General features: G+C 36.3%; 1 protein-coding gene across 4 annotated transcripts in view; it reads right to left on the bottom strand.

Moving 5' to 3' along the window:
* Window positions 1–463: 463 nt before the first annotated feature.
* AZIN1 (antizyme inhibitor 1) overlaps window positions 464–25439 on the bottom strand; it is a 34428-nt gene continuing 9452 nt past the window's right edge. Inside the window, 11 exon segments of one of the 4 annotated variants that reach the window (NM_001291517.1) lie at window positions 464–2823; window positions 3053–3267; window positions 3790–3905; window positions 7094–7256; window positions 7942–8016; window positions 8413–8494; window positions 9969–10103; window positions 11808–11980; window positions 12513–12686; window positions 14799–14996; window positions 21338–21483. In NM_001291517.1, coding sequence (NP_001278446.1) covers window positions 2712–2823; window positions 3053–3267; window positions 3790–3905; window positions 7094–7256; window positions 7942–8016; window positions 8413–8494; window positions 9969–10103; window positions 11808–11980; window positions 12513–12686; window positions 14799–14900 — 1347 coding nt within the window. In that variant the 5' untranslated portion in view covers window positions 14901–14996; window positions 21338–21483 and the 3' untranslated portion in view covers window positions 464–2711. 4 annotated transcript variants of the gene reach the window in all.

Here is a 25439-nt window from a genome sequence, read left to right as displayed (position 1 = left end):
GTGGAAGACTACTACCTAATTTTTTTTCTGATTTCATACTTTGAAGACAATTAAGCAAACATTCTTTACTACATTGTTGGTCAAGTTGCTAATAACTACCGTGAGGAAAGAATAAGTAACTCCCTGAGACAAGGGACAAAAAAGAGATTAAACAGTGTGGCTTTTTTAACCCAATATTTGAGTTGAATGGTATTAGTACCTATGTTTACCTGGAATATGTAGCTTAATTTATATAGATCTATTTCATTTAGTCTAAGTTTAAAATTGTTAGAAGGCTGGTGAATTAATGTGTCTAGAGAAAATGTGGCCCTAAAAATATCTGTGTTTATATATATGGTATTGAACTTTATCAAAACCTTCATTGTCCCATACGCAATACCCGGCATCATTTTACCAGATTCAATGCTACTTTGTAATAAAGCAAAATTCTGCAAGAATGCTTTAACGTTAACATACACAAAGTTGATATGTAAAATTTCAATTCTTTCATGATAGAAGCCAAAGTAAAACATAAGGAGGAATAAAAACATTTTATCTGTGTATTCAGAATCACACACAAGTTAACTTTACAGTTCAATTTACTATATAGAAATCATTCGGGTGTTATATTTTCAGTTAAATTCTGAACTGAGATTACAATATTGTGAAAAAAAAAAAGACATTACATTAATTCAGTACTTTTTTAGCATACCAAATTGAAATACATAAGTTCAAACTTCAGATTTATGGCAAACAGTCTTCAAATACAATACAGACATTTTTTAAAGTTACCATATCATTCATATGTGGTATCTACAACTCTGAGCTGTTATACATGGAATAGCTCTCCTATGAATACGGCAAAATTGACATGCCATGAAGCTCAAAGTTGTATAGTCAAGCCAAGGACTCAGAGTCATACCATCTTTTAAAAGGTCTGGCATTTCTGGACCAAGCACAACATGTAAAGGTTGGCAACAATTCCTCCTTCTTATCCACGGTTAAAAAAAGTTGCATGGTAGCCTGGAATTTTGCATAAAACCCCACATTATACCTTGGAAAAGTCCAAGTGTAATTAGATGACAATGGATTTAGGGGTCCTAAATTTTTTTTTAATAGAACCCATGAAATTCAAATGGGCATTAATCAAATCAAAAAATATTAAGCACCTACTGGTTTAAGAGATTGAAATTTACGAGATTCATGATCAATTTCTTTTCACCTTGAAATCAAGGTGTAAAAACCAGCTATTAAGTGCATTCCAAACTTCTCCTATGTAGCACAGGTAGAATTTTCTGTCCATTGGCACCAAAGTGAAGTCACATTTCCTCTTAGGAGACAGAAATTCCACATTTGAACATAGAATAAGTTAGGAAAAAATGACCCCTGTTATTTTATTACTTGTGATTCTGAGATCTAGGATTACTAATATACTAGCAGTGAACAACACAAACTCCTGGCAACAACTGTCAGGTTAGTGATGCTAACTCCCTTCCCCCAATCACCATAAAATTTTAGTATTGAAAGTAATTTACTAAGCTGAACAAATGGGAAATAAGAAACTAGTAGCTAAAACAAAACAAACCCCAAAAGTTTGAAGTCACTGCAAGTGAGAAACTGAAAATAGGTGTGCTTCACCCCAACCCCTCACAACTCTGAATTTAAATAATATTCCGTGCAAAAGAGCGTCAGGTTTCTGGATATAGATGTAGCCCTTCTTTAAGTCTCAGTGTGCTGCAGAGTTTTCTGCAATTTTATTTCCCTCCCCCCAATTTTATTCAAAGTATTTAATAGAATCTTCCATTTCAGCCAAAAGATTTGTGATTCAAAAATTTACTAAGGTACTCTACGCATTCTATCTATACAGAAACACCTATTAATTATTACAATTGGTTTATGCAGGATTAACATTTTTGGTGTTAAACTTGTTAAACATCATGCTTACTGCACATCAACTCTCCATAATGAATCTGAACTTCACAATGATTTACCAAACATTTTACTTAAATTACTAATTAAATACCTGAAAAATGTACTGAGCCAAACTAAACGTTCATGAGCTATAAAGGAAAATAACCTTCAAACAGTCCATATACACATCTATTTCAAAACTACCTTTGCTAGCTAGCCCCTTTCCCAAAGTTTTAGCCTGAAAAAACAGTAAAATCTACACAAAATTTTATTGCAATCATACAAGGGTTACGTTAGGTCAAATACAACAAATACTGTGATGCAATTTTACATTTATTAAACTACAGTTCAAAGCACAAATTTACACATTCTAAATACACTAAACGTATCTAATGAAGTTACATTGGTCTTCCACTGACATCTGATATATCTGGGTGAAAGACATTAACTTTACAAGACTTTTTAACACGAATCCTTAGTATAAAAACTGTACTTTTTGTAAACGGTTTAATGGGGAACCCAATTAATGGGCTTCCATCTCCACTAAGTCATCCATTTTGTTGCATATTTTATTTTAAACGCTTAAGGGGGTAGGACAAACTGGTTAAGTTTAAATCTGGATATGTTACCTAAATCTCCCAATTACCCCCAATGAATTATAAATAAAAGCTGATTTTGTCTGGTCCCAAATAGCTATTACTAATAGTTTTTGTTTCCAAGAGAATTAACAGAATAAGATTGTTCGAATTTTTTCCACACTGGAATGTAGACCAGACAAGCTTAACCTGCAACTTCAGATCTAAAGAAGCGTTAATGCCTGTTTAAGCTTCAGTGGAAAAGCTGTCTTCTTGGCTCAGCTGAATGCAAGAAGGCACAAAGAAGAAGTTCTTCATCATTGTATCTGAAGTAATCCCCGCATCTTGCATCTCATACCTACGTAAAAGAAAAAAATCAGCGTAATTCTGAATTTAAGCACAAAGACCACCCAACCGCAATAACAAACGGACAATGAAATAGGACTATGAAATCTAGTGTTCTAATAACCCTTAGAAGTAATAGCAAAATGATCTTTTAAGTTATGCATTCGTCACAGAATTAAAATTGGCAAACATTCTGTCACCTCAAATATCCAATCTGTTTTAAAATAAAAACAATATCTTACCAATCACTGAATGACATCATGTAATAAATAGCTGGCCTCTGAAAATCATTAAAAGCAGATGGTTCATGGAAAGAATCTGCTCCCATGTTATCAAAGATAAGCCAATCTCCCACATTCAGCTCAGGAAGAAGACAGTTTTGCACAATTTGATCAAGCTCATCACAGGATGGACCCCAAAGGCTGCTTGTAAACAGAGGCTCATCTTCCTTGTATTTCTGTAGAAAAGGAAGTTTTTTTAAAAGTTAAGTTTTTACTCATGCAGGTACTGAATTTGAGGGTGGCTAAGAGCATTTTTCAGTATCTCAGATCCAACATGCCCATGGGACCAGGGGCAGGGGTGCTCTTCCTTAACTCCATCTAAGGCAGCAAACTAAACAGACTTAGCCAGAGGAATAGAAATCCTCAAAAAAGGGCAATATTCCCCATCCTAAAATATTTCTCCAAAAATTGGGATGCCTTTTGGGGCCAGCCCGCTGGTGTAGTGGTTAAGTTTGCGCTCCGCTTCAGTGGGTCTGGGTTCACGGGTTTGGATCCTGGGCATGGACCTACACACTGCTCATCAAGCCACGCTGTGGTGGCATCCCATATACAAAAATAGAGGAAGATTAGCACAGATGTTAGCTCAGGGTCAATCTTCCTCACCAAAAAAAAAAAAATTGGGATGCATCTTAAAAATAACAGCTCAGTTTCTAAACTGCCATATAAGCAGTTTTGATATTATTTGTAATAAAACTTGCCTTGTGAACCTCTGGAACGGTATTTAAGTCCTCAGACAGTTTACTTGCAAAAGAACCATAAACGCCATCATTCATGTAATACATGAAGGCTGGCTCATCACTTCCGGTTTTTTCTACTGAAATAAAACAGGAAAAGTGAAGATGAATTTATTGTAAAACGTCTAACAGGCATACCAAATAGATTGAATTAATACTTAGTTCATAGAACTGACTCATAATTTTCACATTTCTCAAAATACTTAACTTTAATAAACACTGATAGGGCCAGCCCAGTGGTGCAGTGGTTAAGTGCGCATGCTCTGCGGCAGCAGCCCGGGGTTCGCAGGTTCGGATCCCAGGTGTGCACCGACGCACAGCTTGCTAAGCCATGCTGTGGTGGTGTCCCATATAAAGTAGAGGAGGATGGACATGGATGTTAGCCCAGGGCCAATCTTCCTCAAAAAAAAAAGGGAGGATTGGCATCGGAAGTTAGCTCAGCGCTAGTCCTCCTCACAAAAAAAAAAAAAAAAAAAAAAACACTGATATATGACATACCTTAAAACAAATCTGTTAGCCTAAAAAACTGAACAGATACTTCACAAAGATAACAAAGGAACACATGAAAAAAGCGCTCTACATCATCAGTCACCAGATAAATGAAAATTAAAACTACATTGAACTACCAACACCTACTCAGTGGATAAAATTTAAAAGACTGGGAATATTAAAAAAACCAGTAAAGGTGGGTAGCAACCAGAACTTGTACATATACATTGCCAGTAGAAGGGCAAAATGGTAACATCACTTTGAAATCTTTGAGAACATCTACTCTATGACCCAGCAATTCCATTCTTAGTCATTTACCCAAAAGAATTTAAAAATGTCCACAAGACTTGTACAAGAATGTTCATAATAATTTTACTCATAATAGCGCCAAACTGGAAAGAACCAAATTTTCAGCAAGAGAATGGATAAATTGTACATTCATTCACAGAGTGGAATACTAACCAATAAACATGAAACAAAATAGTTCAGACATTATACTGAGCCATCTTAAAATAATATACACTTGGGGCCGGCCCCGTGACATAGCGGTTAAGTGCGCGCGCTCCACTGCTGGCGGCCTGGGTTTGGATCCCGGGCGTGCACTGACGTACCGCTTTGTTAGGCCATGCTGTGGCGGCATCCCATATAAAGTGGAGGAAGATGGGCACAGATGTTAGCCCAGGAGCAGTCTTCCTCAGCAAAAAGAGGAGGATTGGCATGGATGTTAGCTCAGGGCTGATCTTCCTCTCTCACACACAAAAAAATAATAATAATAATGTACGCTTTATGATTCCATTTATACGAAGTTCAAGGGCAGCCCAAACTAATCTATAGTGGAAAAATAAGAGTGGCAAGGGAACAAAATTGGGAAAAAATTCTAAGATACAAAAATTATTTATATTTTGATAAGGGATGTCAGTGTATGCCTTCATTAACTCATCAAATCATGTACTTAAGATTGTGCTCACTGTATATAAATTTCTGTTAAACATACTGAACTCCAGTATGGTTTGCTTTTTTGCAGTGGTATGGGCCAGCTATTGTGGAAACACCTTCAGTGTATTCTAGGTTTAAGCAAATGTGTGTGTGTGAATACACACACACACAATGAGGATAATGGGAGTTAGGTTTCTCATGCTGGTATACTGCACTTACGGCTTTTGATGTATAGATGTGTGTGTATATGTATCCATTTCCTAGTTCTATTCAGTAAGATAAGCTGGAAGCAAAGACAAGTTAGTAGTGAGCACAACCAATACTCATTTCTTGGTTTTTAAAATACCATTCTCCATTAAAATGAACTAGAGTTCTCTGGATAATTCCTGATTCCAGGAAAGGCAGAAAAAACATAAGATGAACCTAGAGCATCTTGATGCACCACAAAGTAAAGAAGTGCTCAGGGAATAATGGCGGCATGTCAAAAGGACCCAAATTTGGGACAGTAAATAATAAAAAGTAATAGTTTACATAACCTACTGAATAACTGTCTAAGAGTCTAAATTAATATAAAAAATAGAGAAGGGAAAACTATTCTTTAGATTGAATAATGGAATCAGAAATTCGTCAACAGATGCTATGAAAGAAAGGTTATTTACATGGTCTCAAATTATCTTTCTACTTCATAATGGAGAAACCTATCTGACACCACGTTAACCAAGTGATCAAAATATTAGAAGAGACTGCCTCATAATATGATGCAAAGAACAGTGTATCATTTCATGCCAAAAATGCATAACCTGAGGTAGTATCAGACAAACCCAAAGTGACATTCTACAAAACCTCTACTCTTCAAAAATATCAAAGTAAAGAAATACAAAGCAATGCTGAGGAACTTTTTGTAGATTAAATGAGACATGACAATTAAATGAAATGTGTGGTACTGGAATGGATTCTAACTAAGAAAAAACAAAAAGCTCTTATAAAGGACGATACTGGGAAAAAATGACGATTTTCCTATGAACTGTGGGTGACAGTATTGTATCAATATTAAATCATCTGACTTTTATATCATTGTTATATCCTTGTTTTAGGAAAATATAATTTAGGGCACACTATCTCAATCTGCTCTCACAAGGTTACAAAAATATGCCTATGCGTACATAGACTGATAAGCAATTGGGGAAAAATGAAAACAGTGAGTCTGGATAACAAGTATATGAAGGTTCCTTGTATTCTTCTTGTAGAAAATTAAACTGTAGAAAATTAAAAAGAAATTAAACTTAGAAGAAAAAAACTCTTGTTACTCTTGCTCATTTAAGGAAAAAAACTATAGGAAGAAATAAGTCTCAAAGTAGAACAGTACTTCTCACATATTTTTAAAGTGATACTTGTTGGCAAGACAGACTATCTAGTGCCTTTTTGTTGGTCTGACTAGAGATAGGTTAAAAAGACTCCACTGGCCCTTGCTATGTAAGAAAGCACACGGCAGATTATCCCCGTGACCCATCTGACTAAGAGGAACATGACAGAGACATTACAATAAAACACTGGTTCTTACCAAGGGATGAGAATCACCTGGGGGAAGTTTATCTAAGATATGTGTATCTAAACATCAGCACCAAGTGGGTTGGATTCAGAAAGTCTTATGGAGCGAGACTTTGGCTAGGGCATTTTGAAAAGCTCCCTAGTTGCCTACAGATAACTGAAGACCACCCACAACTTTATAATCCATAAAATGTCCTACAGTATATTTACACTTGAATAGTATCTGATAAATTCATCTTCAAACTAATTAGAATTATCTACTAACACAAACAAAATGATAAACTTTGTAACTTACCTCCAGAGGAAAATTTATCATTTTCAACAACTTTCTTTGCAATGATATTAACTGCAAGTGTAAATGCAGAAGACACATAGTAGCTTCCAGGTTCTGAAATTATCTTAATGCCAGATCCTTCAGGAAAGTAGACATCCAACAAAGGGCTGATAACATGATTAACCTATGGATTTTAAATCCCACATTATGGTTTCAATATTTGATTAGATAATTCACAGTATTAAGAGACTGATACAGCTTTTAAGTTTTCTAGGAAAATTAAGTAGTTTCAGTTATAGACCACGAAGCTTAGCTATTTAGCAGTTATCTTCAAGCAAGTAAGCAGGCATTCAAATCATCAAAGTTTATTTTCTAACTATCAGAATGGCATTAATTAAAAAGAATCGTAACTTCAATGGCAAGTACCCATTGGTGATTATTTAAAGTCATGTTTCTATACTCGATCACTAGCAATGAAGGAGCAAAATTTCAAATCAGTTTCTAGATACTACAGAATGAGGGAAGGAGGGCAGTGCTGGAAGGTGAGGAGTCATGTGCATCTGGATGAAATAGCATAAGCTGTCCAAGTTATGAATTCATTTGTGCCATCAAGTACTCCACAAGAGCAGAAACACAACCAAAATATAAGCTTTTTTGTGATAAAGTTATGCTATAGAGTCCAAAGAATTTTATCAAACTTTCAAAGTTAGGTCTTCTCATTGCCTATTCATTTTCTTGGAATTAAATTTTAAACAGATCTTACAGGCTTTAGTTCCTGTCGTTGTAAAAACCCTAGTCTACACGTCTTACCACTTCAGTGGCAAAGAATGAGATTATTCCAGTATGTCCATCCACTGAACAAAGCTTACCTCTTCCAACTGAAATTCAGTTCCTGTGAAGCCTCCACCAATGTCTAATATGTTCATTGTGAAGCCAAACTCTCCCTAGAGATGAAAACAATATTTAAATGCATTTCCAAACTGTAACAGATATAAGGACATTCCAAAAACCCCCTCCCAGGGAAGTAAATACTATCTGTTCTAACCTTTAATACAGTAAGGTTTGCTGGTTTCTACTAACATAAGCAAATTAATTCAACGTTACGCATACTGTCTTCCTGATGTTGTCTGTACTGTCTTTAGATATATGCAAGTAAACTATTTCATTCCTTCACCCACTTAAAAAACCTAAGTGTAAACAACTCTGCTTATACTACAACAAATGAGGTGTCTGTCACAGTAAGTATAATGGGAGTACTTCAGAGGTAGAAAACCAATGAGTCTTAGTCTTAAATAACATCCTGGCTTAAAATATCAAAATAATTTAAGGAAAAAACTTACAGCCATGTCAAACACACATCGAGCATCAGATAGAGCATGTACATATGCTTGAGATTCTTTGCAAGCACTTGAAACATGAAATCTGAAAGAAATAGAGTAATAAATTTAAAGCAGCACGTTTTAAAGGCCCTTCCCATAATGCCTTTTAATTCTCAATTCACCATATTGACACAATAAGTATTCACATTAACCTTACCAAATATTTAACATATCAGAAACCCTAGCCTCTAATTATCCCAGTTACAATACCAGCCTTTTAGAAGGCAATGTTTGGAAAATTCTGTTAATTTTATAAACAATTTTTTAGAATGAGTTATCAGTCATGCTTCATAGCTATCAGGGGCATAGCTTTTATATATATATATAGGGTAAAGCAGCAAGGGTCACACAATCTTTAATTTGAATGTACAATTTTATCTGACCAAATATAGAAGTGTCTACTGTGATGAACATTAATTCAGCTGAGTAGTACTGACACTTATTAGTTTTTTACTTATTATTGATACTTATCAAAGATTCAGAACACTTAAGTTTAATTGAAATATTAATTTTTCTGTACGCTGATTGTGGCAGTGGTTACACAAATCTATTAAAATGCACAGAAGTATACACCTACAAAGTCAATTTTCCTGTATGTTAACTTAAAAAAAAATTTAGTTGAAATATGAAAACTCTCAAATATATGTCAATATTGTCCACTAAATAGAATTAAATTTAACAGTAGTGATTCTTTATCCGTCTTCATGAACAATCTAAAAAGCAAGACCTTGGGGCAGGCCTGGTGGCACAGTGGTTAAGTGCATGCACTCCGCTTTGGCAGCCTGGGATTCAGATCCCAGGTGTGGACCAACACACCACTTGTCAAGCCATGCTGTGGCGGTGGTCCCATGTAATGTAGAGGAAGATGGGCAAGGATGTTAGCCCAGGGCCAATCTTCCTCAGCATAAAGAGGAAGACTGGCAACGGATATTAGCTCAGGGCTAATCTTGCTCACACACACAAAAAAGCGAGATCCTGTACTGTAGTGAAACTAGCAATGGACTAGCAACTCAAAATCTGGAGCTTTGTGCTGCAGATTTGACTCAGATCACAGTTCTGAGACTACGATCAAATCACTGAATCTCTCTGGGTCTCAGTTTCCTCACATATAAAATCAAGAGAGTAAAACAAAGTCTACTGATTTATTGAAGTACTCCTGAGAGATTAAAAATGAGAAGAGGGAAGTCTTAGGATGGGAAAAAGAAAAAAATGAAATGGCACCTACAACTAAGAAGTTGAATGCCATTTTGGTTTTCATTAGAAATCTAGTTTTAAAAGGAGGTGATTTAAATTACTACTTATTATTAATTATTATTTACTATTTTCTCTCTTTTTTGGTGGAGGGGGAGGTATAGGTACAAAATAGAATGAAGAAGCGTAAAGTATATTTAGTTGTTTTTCCCAAAGAAGAAAAACTGAAAATTGAATCTAACCGAGTTTATGTAAACAAAATCTTAAATTGATAATCAGGAAAACAAAGATATCACCATAAAATGAAGTTTAAAACAGATACTCACTTAACTCCAATAATTTGGACATCAAGTTCCTTAGCACATTCCAAGAGATGCCTACAGTTCTTCAGAGTAGTGCCAAACTTCATGTTATCCTCTACACCTCCAATATTATCTTCTGTTGCAATATGTAGTAAGACCCTAAGAGAAGGGGAAGATGATTGGGGCAGAGTTGGTTTACATCATCATCAGCACATGTGAAGCCTGAAGATTGTAGAAGTGTGTTGATTATGTTGCCAGTGCTCCCAAATCCAGCGACGGATGAATCAAGTGAACCTAATGAAAAACAATCCTGCATAGAGAAAAAACTAGCAATTAGGGCCTAACACATGAAGCTTACAAGGATGGGAATTTGGAAAATGCAGAAAGTTAAGACTCTGTTGTAGCAGCAAGAGTCGGTTGGGCTCTGTAATGAAAGATGACCTTACTTTCAAATGAAGTCCATCAATCCATAAATCCCGCTAAAAGACTAAATTGAATAGTAATGCCATCATTGTCTTTCAAAAAAAATATCAGGGCTTTAAATGTTTCAAATTTCCTAAATTGTTCTAGCTAACTAACCTTCCACCACTTATTCTGAAAATTCCTTCTATTAATCTCTTACTTCTAACAAAAATATTGGGAAGCTTTGAGTTATTTTGTGTGTCTAAACAGCAGTCTTTTAGACTACCGATTCAAATCTATTCGCTAATTCCTTCCAAACCATAATAACCAAGACAAAATGAACAAGACTGTCACGAGATCTTCAAGCAATTACAAACCACTTAAAACTGCAAATATACAAATGCTGTTTGTTAAACAATTTTCCCCAGAAGTCCTGATAAATGACTGATGATCAGAGAGGGCAAATCTGATAAAAAGCAAAATTATTCTACGTATGGGTAGAATCAACTCTATCAAGAATGTACTCTTCAGTTTACAATTTAATACAGTAAACACTTCAGATCAGGGCTTGTCTTCAGAAGGTCAAAGAACAGACAACTTTTTAGAGAGACAAGTGGTTCCCTAGAATTTTCCGAAGAATGCCTTTATCCAAACAAAGGTTTTCAGGGTAATCAATCCTATCAGGATGTCTAAGAATACCATTAAAGTCGCTAGGAAAATTATAGATATACAAGGAAAATATGGATATGATACATATTTTCAGGAAGATGTAATACAATAATTCATTAAAAGTAAGCAAATAATTTTGTAGTAATATAATATACTTTTAGCATATCCTAAAGTCCTCTTGACATACCAGTTCATGCCAACATTACTTTTTTAAAAAGTAAAACATTTTAAGGCAGAATTAAACTTGAAGGAAATAAAAAAAAATCTTGGGATACACGCAGGTGCAACTAACAAAAAAATTAAACTTTCTGTTCAAAGAAGTGTGGGCCTTAAAAAAGACACCCCTCAAATCTACAGTCTAGGCTCCTAAGACACTGTCACTAAGGACGAGCATTCAAGAACTACGGCAAAGGGCAGATTAAAACTTCAGCTAACAGGAAAAAAAGCTGACCAAAACACATCCTGTTCCCAACATGACATATAGCCAATAGCCTTAATGTAATTATAATATGGCTGTGACTCTAATTTGATTTTCCCACTCACCAAATTTTCTTCCTTGAATGAAAGATTATAAATTCATATCCCAAACTGACCTTATCTCATCCCAACTTCACATGAAGGATCAGAAGTAGGCAACCAATAAAATGGTATTAGCATTTTCCATATAGGAACTTAAAATAATTACAATACACATCACTGCTCCACCTAAACACCCCTTTTCCCCAGGCTAAAGACAAACCCAAATCCTAAGCAATAAGATAATAATCCCATGTACTTAAGTTTTACACTTACTTGGCATTTGGGTGATTACGTGCGATTTTCTTCAATTCAACTTCATTGTCACATGTCATAATATTCACTCCAACTTTTGCTGCATACTTTATCTGAGACACTTGTTTGCAAGGACTTATGTAAATGATGTTTTCTGGAGATACACCCAATTCTTGCACTAAAGCCATTTCAGTCTGTAAAAATAGATTTTAAACAGTATCATCTAAAAGGCAAAACTGCTATTAGTTTTCAATTACTACCCTTATACTTTTATTTTTTGGTTAAATTCAAATTATATGAGGTTAAATTAGGATTACATAACATCACAGTTCATATTCTGGCAATGCTTAACTACACTACTCTGTTAAAAACCTTTACAAAGGTATAATTACTACCAGAGAAATCTATTTAGAATATTATTTTGCTGTCATCAGAAGTAACTTGGTCTAGCTAGCTCTAGCCTAAGAATGAAGAATAAGTTTTCCATTCAAGATAAAGAAAGCTTTTCAAAAAGTCTCATCTCACTGAAACTTTCCCTTCATTGGTACACTTGAAAAGTTTGTAAATATCCAGTATCAGATTACAAATTTAAACAGGAGTTTAATTAAAAACCCATCCAAAAGCCAAACTTCCTTGCACTTTTTCTCCTACTGCTGTGGGTAACCAAAAGTTAAAGTGAATTTTAAAATGTTGCAGTTTAGTGACAAAATAACAGAAAATACGTACTTTACTGGAACAAGCAAATCCAGTTCCAAGAGCTGCCAAAATCTCAAGTACAGCTGGAGCAGAGTTGCACCTTACTGTGTAGAATGGCTTTATCTGAGCCACTATATTCTGCCACTGACTGTGTTTCTTCACAATCTTTCCAAGATCTCCCACAAAAAATGCATTTTTTCCTGTCTATTATGGTTATGAAAGAGAGAGAAAGATAAAGAACTATTGAAAATAGAGTATCATAAGTAGAAAACAACTCCCTTTTTCATCTACAAATGAACCAAGATATATATTTATATACACTACTACATTTAAGCATTAAGATAATTAAGCTAGAGTGAGCAAACAACCAAGAACAATCTAAACACATTTCTTCTTTCTTTTTAAACTTGACTTTTTGCTGTGCTACGCTGGCATATAAAATATTCTCTACTTTGATTTTTTTTAAAAAAAAACATCAATTACAGTGACTTTCTACTTCAGAACTGCCTCAATTTTACTTTTTGGGAGTTGAGAAGAAGGATCACCACCTATTTCCTTCGTGCTTTCCCCCACTGTTTAAAATAGGCCTACTGTGGCACTTCAGTATCTAATTTTCTAATACAGTGAGAAGAATCAGGAACGCTAAACAAAACAAGCTGTCTATCTACATTATAAATTAGACCTAAAGACAAGACGATAAAACAAGAAAGCAACTACACTGGGAACCCATTTTTAACGAGACAAAGTTGGTGGTTTGTGTGGCAGAGAGACGGCAAAATCAAATTAAAAAATACAGAAGTATACTAGATAAACCTGAGTAAGGATATTCTGCCTTCGAAAGTAAGAAAACTAATTTTAATTAGGGATCTGGGAGAGATCTGTAATGATTTTAAAGCTGTGGCTACTCCAGGGGTAGAGTAATGACTATACATGTCAGCCAGAGCATAAATTACTCAACGTTAGAAGGCAGACAAATAATCTTACTTAGAATATACAACATCCAAATACTGTTTGAAAAGCCATGAAGGCAATATTACTGTTTTCTACTCTTTAATCCACATTATTTGAAAATGTACATTATTGGAACATACTGACCAGGAAATAGACATGATTGGAAATTATGGGTTATGGGTGGCAGATATAAGACAGTTGTATTGAAGTTATTCCATCCTTACAAGACATGCCATCCCTAATGTTCTGGAGAAATTTTATTTTTACTTTAAAGTGAAAAAAGTCAGGCAATTATGGCTACCAATAAGAGAACTGGGATTAAGAAAAAAAAGGTATTTAAGTTGTAACCACCCTTGAGGAAATTAGATGAGATTGCAAGAAAAGAACAGGATTGACAGCTAACCCTCACTAAATGTTACTAAATGTGGAATAATTTAGATTGTGGGTCAAGAATGGATGAAAGGAATATTTCAAAGATCATATCTCACCCAGGAAGACTGCTGTGAAAGTGACTAAGAGAAAGGTCACCACACTTCCACTAAGAGGTTCCTAGTGACATGAGAGAATTAACTCTAGAATGGCTTGGCTGTAGAACAGACTGAATAGTATGACAAGTGTCACCTTTTTTTCCCTGAGAATTTTGATGGCTGAAGAAGAGAGAAATAAAGGGATTTTGTTGGGGTGTGAAGAGACTTGAGCACATTAGTAAAGATCAAGATGAGAGAAGTTTTTATTGGTATCCAATTACTGAACATCAGCAGCATGAAAACAATTCTTCAAGAAATTTGGGGAACCTGGGAAGTTAGCTCCAACAAAGAAACCATTTCTATCAGTAAGGCAATAAACAAAAATAATTCTATCACTAAGTACAAAAAAAAATAAATGATCTTAAAAGTAGCAGTGAATATGATTCTATGTGCGTTGACACTTGGCAGTGGAGAGTAAAGCATTCAGTATAAATTAACAAATTCTCACTCAACATACACAAGAAAGATTATCTGAAATATAGATTAAATTCTATAAAAACATACAATTGAGAAAAATGAGTAAGAAGCCATGTACTAAAAGGAGGATAGCTGGCAACGTATCAAGAAAATAGAATATACAAGAGCCAGGGGCTACAAGACACAGCAGAGAAAGGGCCGTCAGGAAGTTTTTGTTTTGTTTAAATGTGGGCTAGAAAGAAAACCTCATCACTACACAAGAGGAAATGGGGGTTGCCAAGTTAAGACAACCCGGAAAAGTTAACATCTGAACCAAGTATTTTTATTGGATCAACATCTTGGAAATAAATAAAACATTTATGTTTTAGAATTCAGAAATCTATAAATACTGTATTTCAGACATGTGAGATGGCATACTTACCAGGGTATGTTCATAAACATAGTTATCAATAACATTTCCAAGGTTTGTTCCTTCATCCAAGAGGCCAACAGAGTAGTTTGCATCGTCAATAAATCCTTTCATCTCAGCCGTATTCCACAAAGCCGAAAGTCATAAACCAGGAAAAACAAGAGAAGGGCCACCAAGCCTTATGTCTGGGTCCTTAGAATATGCAACAAACTGTCAAAATAGAAGTTATTTCTAAGTCTGTATTATTTCATTAGTTAAGACTTAATGTATGAGTTGTCAATGAAAGTGTGCTAAGTGCCTAATTCAGTGAGAAATGTAACACATTTCCAGAAACACTGGCTCACTAATAGCCTTTAGTGCCCATTTTAAAGTGAATAAAAGTATATTTTATACATTTAAAAAACAAGCTCAATAGGACATAATTTCTTGAGAAGGTAATCGACATATGTGCACAATTTATTACAAGTCAATATGGTCCACCTCATGTACACAGAGTTGCAGACCCAGTCTGTATTATTCATCTTGTTTTGTGTTTCTTCCATAACATATACAATTTTACTCATTTTATTAAAGAAAGCTAGTGAAACAATCATCTGCAGCCAAGAAATTAAAATAGTAGTCTGACCTTCAATACACTGCCAACCACATAACATAGCACACTACCAGGTAATTGCAGATAAACATCTTCTAAATAAAATCCTGGAATAGGTGAAAGCTAAGTAATAGAAACGGGTGACTTGGAGGGTGACTTGAGGGGACAATTTGCAGCTTTGATACAGACTGCCTAGGTCTCACCTCAAGCTAAAACAGTTATAGTTACATTAAAAGTTAGCAGTGTAAGTCTCCTATGTGGTGAGTTGATTTGGCGAAAACGTTATTGGATTAGAAATCAGAACGCCTGGTCCTATGTCATTTAATACCTGTTCCATCCTAGATCAACTTCAGTTAACTATCTTGACTAAATCCTCAAAAACATGTTGTAAAACAAACAAACAAAATATATATATCTACAGGACACATGAGTAAAAACACTGGTTTAAGTGTTGGCTCAGAAAAGAGCTAAAACTAAGTTGCCAATTGCTAGAAACACAAAAATGCCACCCTAATTTGAAACTAGGTATAAACTGGGTACCTATGCATCCTAAATCATTTACTAAGAATTCTGATTTTTAAAAAGGCATCAGACTAAATCCAACCCCTCCCCAATCAATCAAATAAACCTTTCCTCATTTTACCCATTCTTCTCTGGGGCAGCACATACTGACATAAAGGTGTATCATCTTTGCTGAATTCACTGGTCTTTAGGTTACTTTAGGCAAGGATTTCTTTTAACACAAAACAAGTCCTCCCAACAGGATACTACTCATTGTCTGGTACTGATTTCTGGTTGCCACATTAATGATGAGCATAGACCAGCTCTTGCAACCTATTTTAAAACCTGCACAGCCTTTCCTGTGTCCTTGATTCCCTCTTTCTCTCTCCCTCCCCCTGCTCTATGCTAGAGTTGGATGATGACCCTCGTCCAAAAAGTATACTCCATTTTAATGGTTCCCAAAATGTCAGCTTTTTGGTTGCACCAAAACAAACTCATCAGTAAGCTGTAATACTAGTCAAATTTCATGAAATACAAATATTTAGTTTTAACTTTTAAACCAGTACCAGCTTCATTTCCAAGAAGTCAACTACATTCAGTTCAGCTCAAATCTCTTTCATGCAATGGTAGAAACTGAAATGTTGAGGATATTTTTATTTTACCAAAAGAGTTAACTTAGGCATATATGCATGAGACCTAATACTTTTGCAGTAAATTCAAATCATAGCCTGGACACTCTCTGAAGGTTGTTATACCAGGACTGATGTAAATCTGTGCCCAGAAAGTAGACATTTTAGGCTTGAGGATACATATGTATTTTAAGTAACCTAACTCCAGCTGGAACATCAATTTTGGGGGGATATTCAACTATGTACTAAGGCAAACAGAAAAGATAAAGGCTACTCATTTAAAAAGATCAATGCAAAGGTAAGTGTAAGAAGGTACGGAAGTTCTGTTAAGTTTAGCATCACAAATCTTTCTTGGCAATACAGCTTTCATTTATTCTATTAATGATAAAAAATATTTAATCCTGGGGCCAGCTCAGTGGCGTAGCAGTTAAGCTTGGCACGCTCTGCTTTGGCAGCCCAGGTTCGTGGGTTCGGATCCAAGGCGTGGACTGACACCCGTCATGAAGCCATGCTGTGGCGGCAACCCATATACAAAAAACAGAGGAAGATGGGCACAGATGTTAGCTCAGGGCAAATCTTCCAAAAGCGGAAAAAAAAAAAAAAAAATAGAGGAAGATGGGCAACAGGTGTTACCTCAGAGCCAATCTTCCTCACAAAAAGGAAAAAAAATTAATCAAGATCTTTAGCCTAATATTTCAGTTCACGAGACTCCTAACTATATTCTACTATACATATAGTATTTACTTGGAACCTTGGGTTATCAATTATGGACCACCACAGGCAACTGATACCAAATGCAAAAAGTCTAGCTTTTAAAGTCAGAACAAGATGAATCTCAATTTCTTACAGCTATAGTGCTTACAGCAAGGGTAATTTTCCTCTAACATCATGATCCTCAGTACTTACAAACCATCAATCCAGTCTTACCCGCCAAATGCCCACATTCTCCAGAGCTTTTTATAGAGAAGTATGGTCATAGGGATAAGGATATTTTTTCTAATTACTTTCAAACTACATAATCTATAGGTTCAACTCTCATTGTCTGCTAAACTAGATCAAATCTAAAAGAAAACATTTTTTTATAGCAGTGTGCTGGGCACTGCTCTAAGCACTTTATCTATACAATATTAACTTTTTTTTTTTATGACGAAGATCAGCCCTGAGCTCACATCCGATGCCAATCCTCCTCTTTTTTTGCTGAGGAAGATTGGCCCTGAGCTAACATCCATGCTGATCTTCCTCTACTTTATATGGAACACCGCCACAGCATGGCTTGACAAGCGGTGCATCGGTGTGCACCAGGATCCAAACCTGCGAACCCGGTGCCGCGGAAGCACAGCACGCGCATTTAACTGCTTGCGCCACCGGGCGGGCCCTATACAATATTAACTTTTAATCCCTAAAAGCACAACGACGGTATTATCCCCATTTTACAGCTGAAGACACTGGGGCACAGAACTAATTAGGCTAGCTCTAGAGATGCTGATGATCAAATTATGTTTAATAATGAAAGGAAAAACCTGTCTCCTCAATAGCCCTTTCCTAACACAGGATTCCTTTTTCAGAAATCCAACACAACTCTCAGTCTCTTTGATAGAGCTTTATCAAATCTCAATAATCAGCCAACCATTTCTCAGACACACAAATTCCCACAGTCATTAATAAACTCAAGTTTATTCACGTTAAAAAAAAAACCCTATCATGCCTATTCACAGCCTTTTAACCTTTCTTCATGACTACTGTCTACATTTCAACCGTGCTGTTGTTTCTATATCTTTTGTCTAATTCAGGTAAACGCCAAATTTGAAAATTTTCCTTTTTTCATCCACCTTATCAACAGTTTACATGCAATATGGTTACGTGCCGCCTAATGACTTTTCAATCAACGACAGACCGTGTATACGACAGTAGTCCCCTAAGCCTATACCATCTAGGTTTGTGTAAGTATTGTAGGAGAGGAAATTTTCCTTTACCCTTCCAAGTTCTTCTGGGCTGGTTTAAGAACTAAATTGACATGAGACAGATTAACAGGAGAAAAACAAAAGTTTAGTAACATGTGCACATGGGAGAAACCCAGAAAACCAAAGTAACATGCCAAAATGCCCAGAGCCCTCACCCTGAACACCATCCTCACTAAAGACAAAATAAGATGTTGGGAGTGGGGAGAGTCACGGACTTCAAATGGAAGGAAGCTAATTCACTGGCAAGTGAAAAGGAGCAAACATTTGGGAAAAAAGTGTTTGGCCACACAGAAACAGAAAAACAAAGAGGGTTGCCCAACAAACAGGCTTTTCTAGGTTCCTCCCTGTCTACCACCTAGTTCATGTTACACTAAGGTGATGGCTCACTTCCTGAAACAGGTTTTTTAATCTGAATTCTTTTATACAGTTAAGAGGGACGTAACAAAAAAAAACCTTTGAGTTTTGTTCCTTAAAAATAATCAGCCTGGAAAAAAAAAAAAAAAAAATCAATCAATCAATCAGCCTGGAGCCAGCCTGGTGGCGTAGCGGTTAAGTTCGCAGGTTCGGATCCCGGGCAAAGACCGATGCACCACTTGCCAAGCCATGCTGTGGCAGTGTCCCATGTAAAGTAGAGGAAGATGGGCATGGATGTTAGCCCAGGGCTAATTTTCCTCACACACACACACTAAAATAATAATAATCAGCCTAAGATAATCCTCATGTTAAAGAGATACATTTTGAGGTGGCAAATTTTGTTCCCCTTTAGTACATTCTATGATGTACACACAATGACGAAATCCTCTAACGAATTTCTCAGACCCTATCCCCACTAAACGACACATGGCTGTAATGTATACACCTGTGTAACCACCACCAAAAAGAAAAATTCCCTCATGTCCTTTTTACAGTAAATCCCCAACTCCACCTCAGGCAACCACTGATCTGCTTTCTATCACTATATATTAGACTTTTGCAGAAGTGAAATAATTTTAAATGTTAACTGAGGGCCAAACTAAAACAGCTGACAACGATACTACCAACATGAATAAAAAGAATCAAAAGCATGCCCTGCTCTAAAGGAAAGATACAATGGCTTGTGGAGTAGCTTTATCATCACTGAAATGGAACTCTCACTTCAGAAGTAACCATAGGGTTAGTTTACCAATCTCTAGCTGACTCACAAAAAGACTGATAGAAAAATAAAATTCATTTGCTCAATCGGCAGTATTTGACAAAAAGGATTAAGGGACTAACACACTTGACATCACTAAAACAGATGTAAACGTAATATTATTTGACTTCCTTAATTATACTGAGCACTGCAATAAAACAGTTGATTGAAACCAGTACTAATCAAGTCTATACACAAAAGATCGTGAATGTGGAGATAACTGAGCTCAATCCGTTTATCTTCTCAGATGCTCCTTGAAGGTTTTGAGATTCCCATAATTCCTAACCAGAGTAGGTACTCAGAAACAGATGGACTAGAACTTCACAACTCTAAGAATGGGGAGTTCTTAAACTTAGGAGTGGTGGTGACAGCACTGAACTCCTTGGAAGCGTGTCAAAAAGATGGTCCATCTTGCACATTCTTAAAAGGAGCCCAAAAACCTTTATACACAAGTGACCCACATGTAAATGTAAGGCTCAACTGTCAGTTAAAGAGTAAAAGCTATGCCCAGGAAAAATTAATTCCTCAAAAGAATCTGCAAAACACAAAAGATCTTCAGGAAAGAAGTTTTCTAACACATCCTGAGCCAATAAACCTTTTGTTCAAATGAAATGTCACTTGGAAGCTCAGTATTTCTAAAAATTGAACAGACTTAAGTAGGTGGCTAAGGGTAGGCTGATCCTAATTGAGTCTTTCCTATCTCCAATATACCAAAATACCCTAATCTCACTAAAGGAGTCCTAAAACACAGTTCATAATCATACCTCCAGGAGTCTTTGCTTGCAATTTTCTTAACGTTAGCAAAAATACTTTAAAAAGCTCCACTGTCGCAAAAGGAAAGGTTTATGTTCTACATCTCTGCTTTATTTACAGCACTAAAAAAATATTTGCCTCAAATGTTTTCAAGAGGCATTTCAAGTTACTTGGTGATGATACGTTAAACCAAAAATCTGACACACAGCATGTTCTAGGGAGCCAGAATGAAAATAAGCATCCATGTGTTGGAGGTGAGCATAGTTTATACTATATTCCAGATCCACCAAGTTAATCCACCTCACTTTTAAACACCACAGGGAACTTCCAGGAACCTCTCCATTAAGAATGTAGACTCAAACCCAGGTGATGCCAAACTTCCCCCTACTGCTCCAATCCTGGTATAATTCCCAACAGATGCTGCACCAATTTTTTACGGCTTATAGATCAGAAACAGGACTGATTTACTAGCTCCAACACATTGTGGAACACTATATACTATAGTCTGGTGCTGCTGGACATTGAATTATTTACATTAAACTTAAAGCAAAACTACCCTTTGTAAATCTTTGATTCTCTTCAAAATGCTTTAAAACTTAAGAGTAAATTTATTTTTAACAAAAGCTCTGAAGTTTATTTTTATCAATACTTATTTTACACTAATACAAATGCTGTGATCAATACCACTGTTATAATAAGTAATTTCCTCTTGGACATGGAAGTTAGGAAGAAAAAAAATCTTTAACATTCCTTATTTACACCTTCACATTGGTGTTTTTTGATAATACATTTTTCACGAAGGGCTGCCAAAGAAACAAAAGGCTCCAAAGAACTGCACACTGCTCCCTGGAGCCTTTCATGAGGCCGATGAGTCCTCATGTTCATCAAGAGAATAGCTCCAAGAGTAGTGGCTGCAGCAGCTGGGCACTTGCCTTGTTACACACCTGCTACAAAGGCTTCTACAGTTGATTGTACTTCAGAAGAAACTGATACATCTTTCAAATAATCACAAGATAATTCTGGCAGCAACAGCCCACTTGACACCAAGTTGGATGAATATGAGTCTTGGATTTCTGAAGTGAAGACCTCCCTAGAAGTAGAACAGGGAGAGCTGAAAGGTTGAGGGTACCGTTTTAGAGACATCTAGCAGGAAACCCAACCTTAATGTATCAACCACTTTTCTAAAAGGACTTCTACTCATTAAAAAAAACAACTTGAGATACTTTGAACTTTACACTACCATTACTCTAAAGAAGCCTAAGGGCATTTCTACCTTTATTTATTTATTTTTTTTTTACACAGCCATTTGATGCCTTAGCACTCAGCTCAAAGTTTTAAAAATAGACACAATGCTGGCAAAGTCACCCCTGCATTCTACCTTCGACAGAAAAATGTTACTTACCATACAGAAAACCTCTAGAAACAATGGGCCAGCAGAGCATTAGAAGAGGCTTCTAAAGGATGTTTTGACACTACAGATGTGAGGCCTGGAGCACGTTTGAACCACTAAAAAAAAGTACTTCCAGGAACTGATAGGTAGGAAGTTGCAATAAATTGTATGATGATCATAAGACCATATAAACTTTTGCCATATTGTACCAAAAATAAGTGATGGATAATAACAATAACCCACAATGAGTACTTAGGATAATCAGGACAAGGGTTGCTTCAACTGACAGTAAGAGGAAAGCTAGTAATAGCAATAACAACCTTGAACTTATTTTTCAGGTGATAAGGTTGGGGGGAAAAAAAAAACCTGAGTAACCCTAGAGGAAGAACACTAAAGGTGACTGCTAAAGAATTTTTTATTTATTTATTTTTTTGTGAGGAGATCAGCCCTGTGCTAACATCTGCTAATCCTCCTCTTTTTTCGCTGAGGAAGACTGGCCCTGAGCTAACATCCATGCCCATCTTCCTCCACTTTATATGGGACACTGCCACAGCATGGCCTGCCAAGCAGTGCGTTGGTGCGCGCCTGGGACCCGAACTGGCGAACCCCGGGCCACCGCAGCGGAGTGCGCGCACTTAGCCGCTTGCGCCACCAGGAGGGCCCCTTTTAAAGAATTATTTTAAAAGACAGACAAGAACGAGAATGAACAGGATATATGCTAAAGGGAGGGAAAAAGAAAACCCTAAAGGAAATGAGCCCAACAGGCTAAGTTTACAGTGCCTGCGTAAAAGCTGCCCAATGAAACATCTCACAATAAATTCTAAAATATATCTTAAGGAGAAAATGGAAATACAGGATTTTGATAGCAACATACTTTTGCATGTGGAATTGACAAGATTAGGCTCCCTTAAATGTGTCCTGACTATATGATATGAAGACAATTTTTTTCTGGGGGAAACGTGTGTGCATCTGCACACAAGTAAAATACTTAAATTCCTTTTGGTAATTAAGATGCGGTAACATTAAAGATAACTATTGTAATGCAACATGAACAAGAGGAAATACATAACCATATTCATTTCAAGCTTTCTAGCATCCCTGGTGCAGCATAGGGAATAACCCATTAAACAAATGCACTTAATTACTATTTTGATTACCTGAGCATAGATCTCACTGACACCTCTCCAAGAGGAAAACTTATTTTTAATATATATAAAACGTGTGCATTACAATTACTGCAGCAAACACCAGGTTTAAAAAATAGCCTGAACACCTTAGAAGCCCCTACACGTCTTTCCCGGGTGGCAGTGGTTGCATCTCCCCTAGAATAAGCATGTTCAGACTTTTCTAATCACCACTCCCTTGTTATTTAATAGTTTTATTCTTTTTTGGGCCCCTAAAACATTGGCTTTACTGGTTTTGAACTATAAATGGAATCACTGTTGTTTTTCTACCATGACTTCCTTTGCTCAGCTTTATAGTTTCATTTCCTGCATGCGCATAGATGTGACTGGAGTCCATTAATCTTCATTGCTGTGTAGTATTCTACTGTGTAGATATACCACATTTATTTATCCAAACTGGACCTATGGGTTACTTCCCATTTTTTGCTATATTATTTATAAACATTCATTATTTATGATATAAAATTTCTTCCTATTCTTTACGTACCCAAGGGCAGTGCTCCTCAAACTGTGGTCTGTAAATTAGCTGATCCACAAGTTAAGAACCAAGCAGCATGCTACTTGACATTCTGGTACGAGAGTCATCTTGCTGACTGGCAGTTTAAGTAGCACTGCCCTAGGCTCTAGAGTCAAGGGCCACATACCTGGGAGTGGAACTGCTAGGCTGTTTCAAGTGAAAAACGGTCTTCAAGTCTTTTGCTCATTTTTCTATTGTATTTTTTGCTTTTTCTTATTGACTTGTAGGAGCTCTTCATGAACTTAGGATAGCAAATCTCTCTCACTTTGAGGTTTATTCATTCAGTGATCCTTTTTTTACAGTGTCCATGTTGAGCATAGTAAGATATTCATCCTACATGAACTTCTGGTCATGCTAATATGGTCATAACTAATATGTTGATCAGGCTGCACCTAGATGATGGAGCTAAGATACTATACTTAATTCAGGAGCTCTTTATAGACTGGGCATCAGAGAATCCTTGCAGTAAAAAACAAGAAACAGATAAAAAATTATCTAAAGTCATATATTCAACATAAACCTAATATTAAATTCAGTCTGCAAGAGCACATGAAGTCATAGCAGGGAGCTGTATTCTAAGAACATGCTAGGCAACTAAAGAATTCAATTAGAATATAAAACTGAAAAGCCCCTACAGTTAAAGAACAGTTTTTTATTAGATAAATCTAAGAACAAAGAGAATGTGTAATTCTTATGATTCTTACTATTAATAGATGTTTTAAGATTATTACAGCTAATACTACTCACATTCACAGTAACAATTATCCTAGAGCAATGCTGTACAACAGAACTTTCTGTGATGATTGAAATGTTCTTTATCACTGTCCAAAACAATAGCCATTAGCCACATATAGCTCCCAAGCACTCAAAGTGTGGCTCAAGCAACTAAGGAATGGAATTAATTTTATGTAGTTTTAACTTTTGGAATTTCTATAGCCATCTGGCTAGTGTCTACCATACTGAACAGAGCAGTTCTAAAGGATGTTTTCATCAGAAATTTTTAAACTTCTAAGGATCAAGCCCACACATCACAGGTAAAAAAACACCAAAATACCACACCTCCGCAACCCCCAAATAACTTTGCTCAAGATAATCAAGATCAATTCACAAGTTTACAAAGCTAGACAGCAAAGGAACAAAAGGTAACAAAACTCCTCAGCAAGTAAACCCTGAAGAGAAAATTGAAATGTGTGCTTACATAAGATAATAAAGAAAAGGCAAAAAGTTTACAACGGAGCATTCCTAAGATGTTTGATATCTTGGCTCCTGCTTCAAGTCAGTTAGTTATAGGCATTTAAGACCTCATGGTGGCTAGATATGGCCTTGACAGGCTGAACTTCATCAGCCTAATCCTTGTAATTCAGCGTGATATACAAATATTTTTTATTCATGCCATAATGTTCCTGACATTATTCACTGGATTAGAGAAAAGGATGGCCAGATCTCTGCTTCACCTAGCTTGTGACAAAAATTGTTTTATTAAGTGTGCACAGATGATCCTGGAATGGAGGTAAAGGACAAAAATATCTCTTTCCTAGGCCTTACCAGTATGTGAGCGAACTTCACTTGCAACAGCCTCCTTAGGCTTGTCTGACCAACGGCCAGCCTAGAATGGCAGCCTACCACTTACCTAGATCTTATAGTTTACAAGGTACAGTTTACACAGTATCTCATTTACTCCTAATCGGAATAGTTTCAAAATGGTTTTGGGGGGGTAGAGGAAGGAACCCCAAACTCAAAAACTCTGAAATAAAACCAGGCAAAGGAGTATAATGAACACACGGATTGGTAGTCACTATTAATTGTCCCGGCTCAACTATCTTATGTAATAAACGCAAGAACTATTTCATCCCCTTTAAAAAACTGGTCTTGGGGCTAGCCCGGCGGTGTAGCAGTTAAGTTTCCACACTCTGCTTTGGCGGCCTGGGTTTCACAGGTTCGGATCCCAGGCCCAG

Source organism: Ceratotherium simum, chromosome 23 (genome assembly GCF_057802395.1).
Source record: "Ceratotherium simum simum isolate JZ-2026a chromosome 23, ASM5780239v1, whole genome shotgun sequence".
NCBI classification, from domain to species: Eukaryota; Metazoa; Chordata; class Mammalia; order Perissodactyla; family Rhinocerotidae; genus Ceratotherium; species Ceratotherium simum.
This window is presented reverse-complemented; position numbering and strand designations above follow the sequence as displayed.